The sequence below is a fragment of the Tyto alba genome, unplaced genomic scaffold (genome assembly GCF_018691265.1).
Source record: "Tyto alba isolate M040663 unplaced genomic scaffold, T.alba_DEE_v4.0 Super-Scaffold_11, whole genome shotgun sequence".
Lineage (NCBI taxonomy): Eukaryota > Metazoa > Chordata > Aves > Strigiformes > Tytonidae > Tyto > Tyto alba.
The window spans coordinates 5281026-5295087 of NW_024881273.1; the positions used below are offsets into that span (position 1 = coordinate 5281026).

The following is a 14062-nucleotide window of genomic DNA, read 5'->3' on the forward strand; positions in this document are numbered from 1 at the left end:
AAAAGAATGGTGGTGTTTCTACTTGGAGATGAAAATAACAAATAATAGTTAAAATGAAGTGCCTGTGTGTATATATATATAGTATACTTATTTTGCCACTAAATTTTTGTTTTGTGAGCATATAAATAAATCCTTACCATAATTCTGTTTGTCCTTTTAGCTGAGCTGTGTGTGGAAGTGCTCTGTAGAATGGAACAAAGTCACAGCTCCTTTCAGGTCTTTGAGAAATACCCAGGAATTTATCTCTTTCTGGTACACCCAAATGAAGTGGTAAGTTAGTTTTTCTGTTTCATTAAAACTTAGTTTGAAATAGTATTAGAACATATTCTTATTTTTATTGACAGGAATATGAGAATAATAGCATTCAGAATTTTAAGTGGTTGGTTTTTCTTTTAATAATATTTATATAAATGAGAGTTCAGTAGTGTCATGGTTTGAGCTCAGAGGGCAACTGAGCACCACACAGCTGCTTACTCCCCCTTTCCCCGCCAGTGCTGAGAAGGGGAAAGTAGGCCAGACTTGGGATTTGAGATAGAAAAGGGAGGGGTAAATCACCCATTAGGGTCATGGGCAAAAGGCAGACTTGTTAGGGGAAGAAAAAAAGAACATACATTTATTACAGACACTAACAACAGCAGCACTTAACAGAGTAGGACAGTGAGAAGCATTACCACATCTTGAGAACACCTTCCCTCCACCCCTCCCTTCTTCCTGCTCTCAGCTCTGTTCTTGATATCTCTGCCTCCTCCCCCAGTGGCGCAGGGGCAGGGAATGGGGGGGTGCAGGCAGTGCTGCTGCTTCTTCCATCTTCGGTGCAGGGAGCTTCTGGAACTTCTTCCTCCTGCTCCATCGTGGTCCCCCTCTCACAGGAGGCAGTCCTCCACAAACTTCCTCCAACTGGAGTCCCTCCCATAGGCTGCAGCCCTTCCCGAGTTGCTCTGGTGTGGGACACCCCCACATGCTGCAATCCTCCCAGTGCCAAACTACAACATCAGGGGCTGCTTTTTCCCACAAGATCCTGGCCTCCTTTGGGTGCAGCCACCTTAAATGGCTGTATGAGGTCAGAAATCAGTGTCTGCTCCACCGCAGACTTTCATGGGTGGCAGTGGGGGCCACCCTGCTGTCTCACCACAGGGTACAGGGGGGTCTCTGCTCCGGCACACCTTTCCCCTCCTTTCTTCCATTGTTCCTCCACTGACCTTGGTGTTCACACAGCTGCTGTGGCTCCTCCTCACCAGGTCCCTTCTTAAATATGTTATTGTAGAGGCGCAGCTGATCGGCTCGGCCTCAGTGCAGAGATGGGGCCAACTTGGAGCCAGTGGAGCTTCGAGAAGCTTCTCACAGGGTGCCACCACTGTAGCTCCCTCCCCTGCTACCAGAAAAACCCCACTATTGGGTTTTCCTGGGTTTTCCAAACCCAGGAAAAGTAGGGATATAGTTACTCTTGCTGAAGAGACTTTTTTTTTGCAGTAACTTCTAGAATCACTTCACTGTTTGCATTTAGTCAGCAAAAATTACAGATGTTCAAGCGAACTGTAAATTTATGCCCTATACTCCCAAATGGAATTCTTCTCAAGTGGGCCAGGGTTTGTAATTCAGTGTATTAATCCCCTTTTCCTTCCCTGTTCTTTATTCTTAGAAACTTTCACATTTTAGTAATGTTCAGAACCTTAAAAATTGAAAAAGTGAGAATAGTGTAGTTACTTGGAAGAAGAGACGCGTACCAGTGCACTTTAATTGTCACTGAATTTTGTCATTATAAGGAGGCAACACTGTGTGTTAATGGGTTTGTGTATTCTGTGGTGGAACAACTCAAAACTACAAATTTTTTAAAATTTTTTTGGCCTGTGTCTGAATCCATATGGGATATTTTAATATTGTACAATCAGAGATCAAAAGTTCATTTGAAAGTGTAAGCAGGAGAGCTCTATTCTTTATGGTATTTAGAAATGTCAGCTGATCTTAGTATCATTCACACTAGTGTACATAGCGAAGACTGCTGTCTTTATGAATCCAATCTCTTAAGAAAGTAACAAAGAAATTTTGGAATACTGAAAGTGTCTAGGGTGAAAGGGTTGAGAGGTTTTGCAGTTGGGGTTGTTACCAGCACTTCTATTTTTTGCTGGTTAAAAGGATTTGAGAGGTGATGAAGAAACCCCGAGGTTCTCAGGGCAGTACAGATGTGCCTGAGTGCCTAATTTTCAACATCGTTTTGAAGACAGTGTATTATCCAGCAAGAAGGCTGTTCCTTCCGACTAGATATACACGTCCTATGAGTGAAACTGTTATCAGTAATAGGGAAGAGTATTGAAAAATAGTCATAATACAGAGAACTTAGGAACATGCACCCTGCTACAATTGGGAGGGCCTGCTGGAACAGTGAATCCTGATTTCATGCACCATGTTAATACTGAAGGGAGATGGAGTGCTTTCTTTGCACGATCTTGGAGAAGTCCCCGTGTGGTGTGTTTATCTGTAAATTGAATTTGGATGTGTAACTATCAAAGGAGTACTGAATTGTAACTCAGCTAGGCTGTTTATATTGGAAGAGTGTGAGTTCATACTATCATTTTTCCACCTCATTTGTTGTGCTTTGGAGAGTCAGGTTGCATTTGCTGTGGCTGGTGGGCAGGTTGCGGATGTACCATTTCTGAGTCTGGCTTAAACACCAACATGCAGCACAACATTTCAAGTTATCCTAAGAGACAGTAAAAGATTTAATAGTATAGTACCTCACACTTGCTCAAACTCTGAAGTTTTCTCAGTAGGTCAGAAAATGATTCCACCAAGGCAAGAAATTACAACTGTCCTGTGCTGACAGCACAGCTTAAGCTCTGGTGTTATAGTATAGTTACCCAACTAGAAAATGTTGGTCGGTACTGTTTAAACAATATAAAGCAAGTACAAAAGCAAATGCTGCCCCTTTGTCACATGAATCCCAAGGCGTTTTATTTGTATATCCTACCCTGAATTTTAACTTATCAACATCATCTTGTAAGTATAGTCAAACTGTTTCTAAGATTATTTTGGAAAAAGATTAACTCTTTCTTGCAATTATGAGACCTTACTTTAGTAAAAATATACTTTGTCTAATTTGTAGTAGTAGTGATTCCTAATCTTACAGCACAAAGCAGTGATTTTTTTTTTTTTTTTTTTTTTTTTATTAATAACTTTTTTGTTTCAATCCATAGATTCGTCGATGGGCCATCCTAACAGCAAGGAATTTAGGGAAGGTTGACAGGGATGATTACTATGACTTACAGGAAGTACTGACTTGCTTGTTCAAAGTTATTGAGTTGGGGCTTTTTGAGAGGCCAGATATTTACAGCTTTTCAGTGGTTGAAAAGGGTAAACTGATCCTTCTGCCATCTCATTTATATGATACTGCCAACTACAAGAACTATTGGCTAGGTGAGCATGATCAAAAATGAATTTGTATGTGTAATCTCTCTCATCTTGTAAGCACCTCTTTAAAGTCAGAGCTCTACTATTTCATGGGTGCTGTTTATTTTGGGGCATGTTACATGTGAAAATTAAATGTTTCACAGCTGGAGTAGTGCAGTAGTGTTTAATTAGTTTCATGTTGCTGCTGATCTCTTTGGTCAAGTGTTACATTGGTAATGGCATTTGGAAAATGATCCTTGATTTGATGAAAGTTAGAACAAAGTTTTGCTAATATATAGACAAATGGCCTTTTTTTTTTTTTTTTTTTTTGTAGGGATTTGTATGCTGCTAACAGTGTTGGAAGAACAAGCTATGGACTCCTTGTTACTGGGCCCAGACAAACAAAATGATTTCATGCAGTGTATACTTCACACCATGGAGAAAGAAGCAGCTGGTAATTAATTTTGATACTGAGATTAAGACAGTTCATAGATCATTTTTCATCTTTATCAAACTTCCTTGTTTGTGTAAATGCTTAGTAGTGTAATGCTGAGGTGATTTTAACTGAGGCTTGTTTATCTTCTGTAAGATGGCCAATATTGTACGGTATTTGGGCAATACTGACAAGTACTGGAAAATGACATTCAAACTCTGGAGAATGGATAGCAGTAATTTGCATAAAGGTGGCTTAGAGGTTTTGAGAGGACAAATCTATAGTTCCTACTACATTGTTTTCATTTAATGTACAGGTTGTACAGGCATGTGCATGTCACTGTGGTATGAACTTTGAATTTTGAGTCCTAAAATAAAGAAACACCTTCTGAATTGCCGCAACTTGCTTAAAATTTGATTCCTCTGTCCATCTGTTTGAGGGAACCCCTTTTGCAGCTGGGAATTCAGCCTTTAGAATTTAGTAGCCCGTGAACCATTCTTGTAGGCCACGTGCCATGTCATAGCCTGGGAATGGCACATAAGCTCAAGACCAGGGCTGCTTCTCAAATCTTTATAAGCCTAGTATGTTAACTGAGGATGTAGTATTGAGGATATATACACTTGAAGGAAAACCAACTGCTTCTAGCTTAGATTTGAAATTTAAGTTGTAATAGCTGTGTAAGTTGTACTTTTGTAACTCTGCACTTCTTAGAACAGCACTGCAAAAATTGGTGTGGAAGAATCAGTTCCACGGAGCTGGGAAATGTTAGTAATAGTTATCCAGATTCCTGTTGATTTAAGACTGCATAAGGAGCAGTGTCTGTCTGTACAGATGAGTGAGGTTGTCTTTTTTTCATCCTTTTTCTGGGTTAAAAAGTACAGTTGCAACTTACTGGAATACATATCTTTGTATTAGTATTTAAGAAGAATCAATTAAAACCAACTCCTTTCAACTTCAGCTTAGTCTAAGAATGTACAGGACTCTTGCATTTCAACTCTCCCCAATATTACTGTTATGTTTCAGATGATTCTACTGACCCCTTCTGGCCTGCGCTGCATTGTTTCATGGTTATTTTGGATCAGCTCGGATCTAAAGTATGGGGTCAGCTTATTGATCCTGTCCAAGCCTTTCAAACCATTATCAACAGTGTGAGCTACAACAATGAAATAAAAAATATACGCAGTAGCTTTAAGAGGTCAGTTTTATTAAGAGACTAGAACAGTTTTATGATTTTAATACCAGGTACCATAGTAGCTTGGTTTTCTTGTCAGTATGGCCTTAATTTGTGTTGGGGGAGGGAGATGACAAGGGTAAAAAATCAGTTGTTGCCAACTTCAAGCAGTGAAAAGATGAAGTAGGTCCCCTGAAATTATGAGGTTCTTCCAGAAAAATACATGCTTGCTTCTTTTTGACTACTGTTAAGTCTGTTACACTTTTCAGGAATTTTTTTTTTTTCCTGAATCAGGAAGGCTGCTAACTGTTCAGTGCTTATTTAGTGCTGTAACCAGCTTGCACTTACGTTTAATGCATATTGCTATGCTTGAGAGTCTTGGAAAAATTATGGGAATTCCCAAACTTTAAGTGGATGACATGGTTTTAGATTTTATTGCAGTTCCAGGTGACAACTGATTTGAGCTCATGTTAAGTCTTAAATATTTATTTCTAAAGATTAGATTTAGTTAATGGTACTGTATGGTCTTAAAAGTTTGACTTTTCTGAATGTATTCCTTTCAGGGAAGGTAATAAAGTGAGAATCATGGAAATGTCCTTTAAGAACTTGGGTAACATAGTGAACTGCTTGAAGGGAAGTGCTTTAAAACATGTAGCAGGCATCAGATACTCCTTTGAAAGGTTTTGCCTTCATATACTTACATCCTAAGATAAAATTGATTTTTTTGAACCACCTCTGAGTGACAATATTGTCAGTATTGAACAGAAAGTTAATTAGGTAAAGTGTTTATTCAGTGCAGAAGTGGTTGGTTAGTACACTGCCAGGTAGTCTAGAAATAGCTTCTATAGTTACATCCAGTCTCAAGACTTTAGGCACACCTTCTGTTTTGGAAGACTGAAATTGTGCCTCCTTTTAAAAAGTTGGTAGAAAATAGTACCGGGATAACCATACCAGTTGTTTAATATTTTCTTCTGATATATTTTGAATCAACTTTGAGTGACAGTGACTTAAATGTTCAGTATTTTTATACGGACAGAATATAATGTTATAGATAGCTACAGATATGTATATATGGAATGTTATAGATAGCTGAGGAAGGGATATTAAAGGAGAATTTCTTCAGTCAAACAAGCTATTTGAGTGTTGTGTTTAGATGGTTGCATACAAAGTTCATGAGTATGTAGCCATGATTGAACTGCATTTATGCATAGATTCAAAGATAATGGAATTCTGGGTATTTGTCCTAGGTAGTCAAATCCATGGCTCACTAGAAAGCTCATTTTCCTGAGGCAGTCGCTTCCCCTGTCTGTTACGAGCAGGATAGAACAAACTCTACAATTCTAAATGTTGTCTTTTCATAGATATGTTTTATCACTGGCAAGTTCTAATAGTCACATGGTCAGTATCTGAAAAGTGAAATCTGTGTCTTGGCCAGTTGGCTTTCATATAGTTTAAGCTAGTTGTGTATAGTCTATAGTGATTTGTATTTCTTTTTAGGACAAAATCTGAACCGGAGTCAGACTACAATGATGACATGGTTACTTGCAGTCAGATTGTGTATAATTATAACACAGAAAAGCCTCAAAAGGTATTAAAAGAATATTTTATTTCCCTGTTCTTCAAATTCTGATCACTGACACTGTCAGTTTAAACCATCTGTTATACAGAAGGGAAGATACTCTGTTTCTCCTAGAAATGTTGTAAAGAAAAAATACTAAATAAAGTATGTCACTGTTGTGTGCCTTAAACAACAGCCAGTCTGGTCACTTCTTGTTTAGCTAGTACTTTCAGGCAGTAAGAGGAAAGAAGAACGTGTTTGTGAATTAGGCAGAGATGGTATTAAAGCCAAAGAATTTTTATCAAGATTGAAACAAACATTGGTACCTCAATGGAAACTTTGAATTAAGTTTTAAAAAAGTTGCTGATTGTGTTCTTGTATTTTACTTTTTGTTTCTCTGTATCCTAAACTAATATATTGAATATGAAGTAATAAGGTATGCTTTGATATACTTTCAAATGTTAGGCTGTGCTTCAAAATGGCACCATTTTGTTATAAAGTGGCATAAACATTTGTGAGTGTGTTCTTCATGATGGTGTGTTGTATTTGTGAAATGTCTTTTAAGGCTTTAAATGTAGATTTGGTTATCTGAAGTTAAATTACGTTAGCATAGCATCATCTTTGGAGGGTTTCACAATGTTTTTTAAAGGAAATGCTACTTTATACTTATTTCATAGGTTACGTTTTAGGAAATGGGTTCCTTATATGTTATATGTTGATCTTTATTTTTTGCATTTTTTTTTTTAGTTTAGTTTTTGACTTACATTGGGGTATAAGAGATGTTACCATTTAATTAACATATATTTGAAAGAAAGTAACATTTATGGCTAGAAAAAAAATGGTGGCAAATTAAGCTGTGCAGATGTGTATAATGATTATGTGTGGTGAATTTATTTTTCAGGATACTGGATGGAAGACTGCCATTTGTCCAGACTACTGCCCCAACATGTATGAAGATATGCAAACACTGGCTAATGTGCTTCAGTCTGATATTGGCAGCGAGATGCGTGTCCATCACAGCACATTTCTCTGGTTCATCCCTTTTGTTCAGTCACTTATGGATCTCAAGGACTTGGGTGTAGCATATATAGTAGAGGTCATTCACTACCTCTGCTTGGAAATCAGAGGTATTCTCAATGAAAGAATCCAGCAGTGTGACAAAATCTCTGAATTTTTTCTCCTGATCTTGGTATCGATTATCGAACTACACAGAAATAAAAAGTGCCTACATTTGCTATGGATTAGCTCCCAAGAATGGGTAGAAGCAGTGGTGAGATGTGCTAAGCTTCCAGCTATAGCATTTACACGGTGCACTGAAAAAGCATCTGGACAATATGTGAGAGGTTCATCAGCAGTATCTTTACAAGCTTCTAATTCTGTACAGCATGCCTGTGTCCTGTTGATACGTAGCCTTCTTAAAGAAGGCTATCAAATTGGGCAGCATGCTCTTTGCAAGCAATACCTGGACAAACTCAATCTTCTTCTGAGAGGAAATCTATCCTTAGGTTGGCAGCTGAACATCCAGGAAACCCAGGAATTACAAATGTGTTTAAAGCAAGTTACAAGAAGTATGAAGGACAGACAGTTGAATACCTCTGTGCCTGTAGGAAACAATGCAAACTCTAAAACTTTGCCTACCATTTCTGTAAAGCAAGAGAAGAGTGCACATGATGGTGGATGTGAGGCGAGTATACATGGCAGAGATGACCTCTGTTCACCACTTGCTGCCATATCAAAGGAAGATGGAGATGAAGATTATCAGAATTTCTTCCCTGGAAGAAAGACTGCATGGGAAGAGGAATGTAGAGATGCAACTGAAAGTTCAAGATCTTGGACATCCACAGATGTGAATATTAAAAAGGAACTTAATGACTTGACAACTTGGGAATATGGCTGCCCACAGAACTCTTTGTCAACAAAAGTATATGGGAAAATTCAGGAAAATAGAAGCAATGATCTTGTGACAGTGAAGTGTGATACAGATAATCCATGCTTTAATCCAAATGCCCAGCATTCAGATTTCAGAAGAGGTGGAGAGTTAGAAAGCAAATGTGAAGCAGGAACCATAACACCAATGCAACTGGCTGCTCAAACTTGTATAGGTTCTCCAAAACATGTTTATAGCTCAGATGTAAAGGAAAGGAATATGTCTCCCAGTTCCTCTTCGAAGTTTAAAGTAGATGTGCGTAGACTCGTGAATTTGAAAAGCAAGGTACAGAAAATCAAATGGTCGTCAAAAGTATTGCAACCACGCAACTTGAAAAACTACAGTTTAGCAACAAGTGCTTCAAAAGCAGAGATAGAGCAATCTAAGTTTTGCACTGGCTGTCTGTGTACAAGCAAAGATTGTCATAAGCATCAAGGAGTGAATACTGTGTGTGAGAAGGAAAACTCTGTTGGTACTTCATCTTCAAGGAGTTGTGAAGGTATGCAGGAGAAAAATACCAACAGTGGTTTTCAGTCCAGACTGACCCCCACTAAACAGGTATCAGAAGAAACACCACTAGATTGCTCTAGCTCTTCTACAAATGAACCTGGTACGGAGGAAAATGAAGATGGCAGTATTTTGCTTTCAGGTAGTAGTGACACCTTATTGAAAAAGGTATCCACTGAAGAAAAATCATGTTCAGTATTGAAGTCTGTGTTTAAGACAGACACTGACATGCAAACTTCAGACCAGGATCAGCCTCATTTAAATGATTTGGTTAAGTATGACTGTAAAGGTGAAATTTCAAAGACATTTTGTATGGATAAAACTTTAGCAAAAGGTTGTGTTCCATCTAGCTCTGAAAACAAGAGGGTTATATCCAACCCTGCTTCTCAGATCAGGCCGCTGTTGATGAAGTGTGAATCAAGTGACAGGTTGTTTGAATTTTCAAAATATTTCAAGAGAGAGAACAATTCAGTGGGGAGGAACAAGGAGGATTATGTGAAGATGGCTTCTGAAGATAATATTTTAACGGACTCCCAGGTTGATAGAGAACTCAGTAAATTATCTTTAACTGCATATGCCAAAAGTGTCAATTTTCCCTTTGATTCAAGCCAAGAAAGCTCAGTGCACCATGATGTGTGTGATATTAAAAGGAAGGTGAAAGGTGCTGTAAGATCTTCCAGTGATGGTCAAAGTACCGTGTCTCCCTGTGATGCAGATTGCCTTGACAATCAAGTCATTGTAATTTCAGACTCTTCTGATGAAGAAGAAGGTGTGGCTGACAAGGAGGCATCAAAAGAAAAGAATGAAAGTGTGTGTCCTGAAGAGCAACCTTCAATCTCTAGCTGTATTTCTGATAGTGGTAACAAAATAGAATCAAAGACTCCAAACTCTCCAAGCTCTCCATTGTTACTGGAAGACTGTGAGTCTCAGTACTTTGAATTTGAAACAGAAGATGATGTCTTTTCGGTTTGGCAAGATACTCAAGAGAATAGTATGGAAGCAACTCCAGAGCATATGCAACATGATGTTTCAACAGCAGTTGATAATAGTAATTCAGATGGCTTACTGAACGATCACACAAATGAATGGGGTTATGATGTGGATTACATAAGTGATGATACCATGGAAGAAGAAGCAAACTTAGCAGAAAAGCAGGTAGAAAATATTTCTCATCAGAAGGAAACTGATAATAAAGAAGTAGTAACTAATTCAACATTGCAGGAATCTATTAGTAAGGGAAATTCAAAAGATCAACTGGAGAATTTTGCAGACAAAGGTTCTGTTGCTAAAGGCTTCACCCTGGATTCAAAATTGACTGAGCCCAGAGCATCTACGTCTAACATCTCATTAGCTTCAAAGCTGGCCCTTAAGAAAAAGAGCATGAGTCCACGGAAGAGAATAGCAAAATCTGAGATAGCAAGAACTATTCAAAGAAGTCCTAAAAAACCTCCTGTCCTTAAAACAGCACAAAATAAAAAGCTACTTCAAATCACATCAAAAAATTCTCAACCTGGTAGGTTAATGCCTGCTGTGGTTCCCCCAAGGAAGGTTCGGCAGTGTCCTGTACCAGCATCAACTGTAGAAAAACTTGGTCTGAAGAAAGCACCCCGCAAAGCATTTGAATTATCCCAGCGCTCTTTAGAGAGTCTAGCTCAATTGCGCAGCTATGGTAAAGCTGCAGGGCGAGTTGGAGTTGTACAGAAAAAGAAGACTAAACTAATTGCTCCTCAGAGTTTGTCTGTAAAGTATAATAAAAAGTTGCTAGCCTGTCAAGACCGTCAGTTTTTAAGGCAGACAAGGCCCCAGAAAAGTGTCAGAGTGAAAAATACTGCAGGAAGTTCTGAGAGTAGAAATAAAAAAGTTAGCAAAGTGGATACAAAATCTATGAAACAAAAGCCTAAAAGTTTTGAACTGGCATCTGTTGAAGGATCTGTCGAAAAAAAAAGGGAGGAGACTGTTTGTCCTTCTGCCAGTGAGAGAAAATTTGAAAACCTCTCTGTGGAGGAGGAGACATGTATCTCTAAAATGCCTTGTTCTTCAGACTCGAACAGAAAATCGGAAGATAACAGTATGATGGTTCCTCCTGTATCTAGGGATTCAAGTCTCTCTGCGTTTGTTGGAGATGATAAAGATGAACCTTCAGGAAAAGGCTTCATTGTCCAGCCTGAGTGTGAGAAGACAGCTTCAAAAGAAAATGGATGTAAACCAAATGAAAACACTGAAGATGATGATGATTTATTTTTAACTCAGTTAGATCCTGTGGATATGGAATTATGTTCTGAAGAGGAAGGTGTTCAAGATACTACTATCGCTGGTAAAAATCCAGAGGAAGTGGATACTGCTGAAAGTCTTCAGCAGAATGAATCTTCGACTATTGTGAAATGTAAATACAAAGACTGTATGGAAAAAGTGGAAAAACCAGCAGTGTACTGTAGTAAGCATCCAGGCACCAGCTCGGAAGCAGATCACTTGTTTGCCAAACCTTCTCTCCTGCCACCTAAAATGAAAAAGCCTTCCACTACCAAAATTTTCAGCTCAGCAAGTTCTTCACGGAATGCAGCCTTCAGCAAGGATCTTGAAGATGTTAAAAAGCTACCTCCAGCTTCAAAAAGCAAAGTGAATGCAGCAAAACTGGTGGTGGTCAGGCCACCAAATGCCAGGGCTATACCAATACGAAATCAAACATGCAAATTTCCAAGTTTCAGTAACGTACCTCAACCCCATATTTCTAACAACGTTCTCCAGCCACAAAATGGACAGAACAACAATGCTTCAAATATTTCCAGAAGGCCTGCCCAGGAAGACTATTCTTCCTTCGTTGGTGCTCAGCAACGTGACCATAGTATTTTTGTTAATGAAGTTCTACAGTGGACTTATGAAATGTTTGCCAACTCCAGCCAATTTGGACCTCCAATTAATCTCCTGCATTCTGTAGTAGCCTCTGTTCCAGTCCAATTTCAGGGATACAATGAGTATTTTAATACATTTTTCCCCTTGATGATGCTAAATGCCTTTGAAACGGTAAGTAGCTATCTGCCTCTTGGTTTGTTTTCATCAACCCTGGTAAATTTTACCAAGAGATTAAAAACTGATGTCCTCTGTTTACCTTCTGAAAATGTTCAGATACAGATCTGCATAGAGGAACGGTTTGGGGAAGATAATCTAGACAGTTATATTTAAGACTGGCGACTGACAGTGTTACCTTGGTGAAGTGGTGGTTTTTTGATGTGCATTCACAACAGCATGCAAAAGGAGGGAAAAGAGAGGTGGTTCCTTTTTATAGCATATAAAGTTTAAAACAGAAACATTTAAGAAACTGAGGTCTTATGATGACAGTGCCTGTAAAAAGGGGATAAGAATGTAATGTTTTGATTTATGTTGCAAATTTATGTGAGAGGGTAGGTTAATCTGAGAAGTATTTTTTTTTTCCCAAACAGCATAATAGTTTATAGTTTAAGAGTGAGAAAATGCATTGTTCCTTCAATTAAATCTGTATGCTTTCAAGTTCAGTCATTGCGTCACTTCTCTTGTAGAAATAAGGTAGAAAGAGAAGTCAATAACAGGATAATACTCATGTTTTAAGGTGAAAATGCAGTCAGGGGAATTTGCTCTGAAGAACTTTGTGAGAAAGTACATTAAATGGGAGGTGGATGGGGAGGAAGTGCTTTTGTTTGTCCTGTGTGTTTATATGTAATGTGTATGCATATATGAAAAAAAAAAAGGGTAAGAGTCTTTGTCTTGTACTTGCCAGTCTGTTAGCTTTCTTTTATTTCTGCTTAGTATGTTTGCCCTTTGAGTCATGATAAGCTATCCTTCTGATACACTAAATCCTTCAAAGTGTTTTTATTTAGCTTTTACTTTCCAACATGTAGCTAGCACAAGAGTGGATAGAAAACCAGAGAGTAAGAGAGAAGAGTTACTACTTCTACTTACAGAACTTCTGTGCTGATATGAATACAGCAGATTTTACAGGTAAGAGTTTGGGTTTTCTTTTTTGTAAAATCTTCTAATTTTCAAGTAGACAATGCCTTATAATGAACTAGCACTTACAGGTAGAAATTTTTTTATTTGCTTTAAATACAAAGAGGATCACGAATTTGCTATTTTGTAGAATGCATGTAACAGAAATACATATTTTGCAAGGAATTTGTGCATTAAGTGTTCAGTACAAAAAGTTGTTATTTGATTGCTGTTGAAATACTTTCCGTATCACTCATTTGGGATTTTGTTTCAGCTTTTTTTGGTAAATAAAATAGTCCTTGACTTGCTCTATTTTTGTACAGTGCTATGCTCAGGCTTAAGAATTCAGGATGCAGTTAAAACTCTTCATAGTCTTTTGCTATAGCTTTAAAAGTTCAGACGTGGGTAGTACTGAAATACATGGAATATGTTAATTGTAGTACTTTTGTAGTCAGAAAGTAATTGTAACCATTTTCCTTTTAATGTTCTAATTTAATTTGGGTAGCTCATCTTCAGGAAAGTGATTTAGCAAGGCAGCTTCATCCAAAGGAGGATGACTTAATCTTTTTTGTGGTCCAAAAGAAAAAAGACACCTTCAAGGAAGAAAGTGAGATGGAGAACCATATAGTGAATCACGTTGGTCTTGTGAAGCGATTTTCTCGTGCGTCTGGCTGTTTAACTAGTAAGTAAATGGACTTGGAATAAAAGTGGAATTCTTCTTGGTACTGTAAAATGCTTCTTCATAGCTGACTGTTGATAATTGTAGTGTAACATTTACCTCAGATGAAATGGGATTGTTTTTCCACTGTAGCATGTCGATTCCATGCTAGAAGCTTCATAAAAAGTTGGGAACTGAAGCTGCAGACCTGCTTTCCATGAGTTTTTGTAGGGATTTCCTTCAATACAGATGTTACTACATTGTGTAACAACAGAAACTGATGATGAGTAAGTGCCTGTATCTTGAGTGCATTGCTGCGAGATGTGAAGTGCCATGAACTCACTGACTAACGTTTCCACTCTCTGGAACTGACCCTGTGAATTACCAGGATTACCAAGTATCAGGGTTAATGCTGCCTGATTAAGACAGTGATCTGAGTTGTTTTACAGATCACTGGGTTTTTC

The 14062-nt window shown here is 38.2% G+C and overlaps 1 protein-coding gene across 9 annotated transcripts in view; it reads left to right on the top strand.

Moving 5' to 3' along the window:
- SETX (senataxin) overlaps window positions 1-14062 on the top strand; it is a 32082-nt gene that overhangs the window by 4004 nt on the left and 14016 nt on the right. For 8 of the 9 annotated variants that reach the window (XM_042786625.1, XM_042786623.1, XM_042786624.1 and 5 more), the window contains 8 exons: window positions 161-270; window positions 3192-3411; window positions 3719-3838; window positions 4841-5012; window positions 6486-6576; window positions 7448-12001; window positions 12853-12952; window positions 13446-13622. In XM_042786625.1, coding sequence (XP_042642559.1) covers window positions 161-270; window positions 3192-3411; window positions 3719-3838; window positions 4841-5012; window positions 6486-6576; window positions 7448-12001; window positions 12853-12952; window positions 13446-13622 — 5544 coding nt within the window. Of the gene's footprint in view, window positions 1-160; window positions 271-3191; window positions 3412-3718; window positions 3839-4840; window positions 5013-6485; window positions 6577-7447; window positions 12002-12852; window positions 12953-13445; window positions 13623-14062 lie in introns of those variants that run through there. The other variant, XM_042786627.1, reaches the window with a different exon arrangement.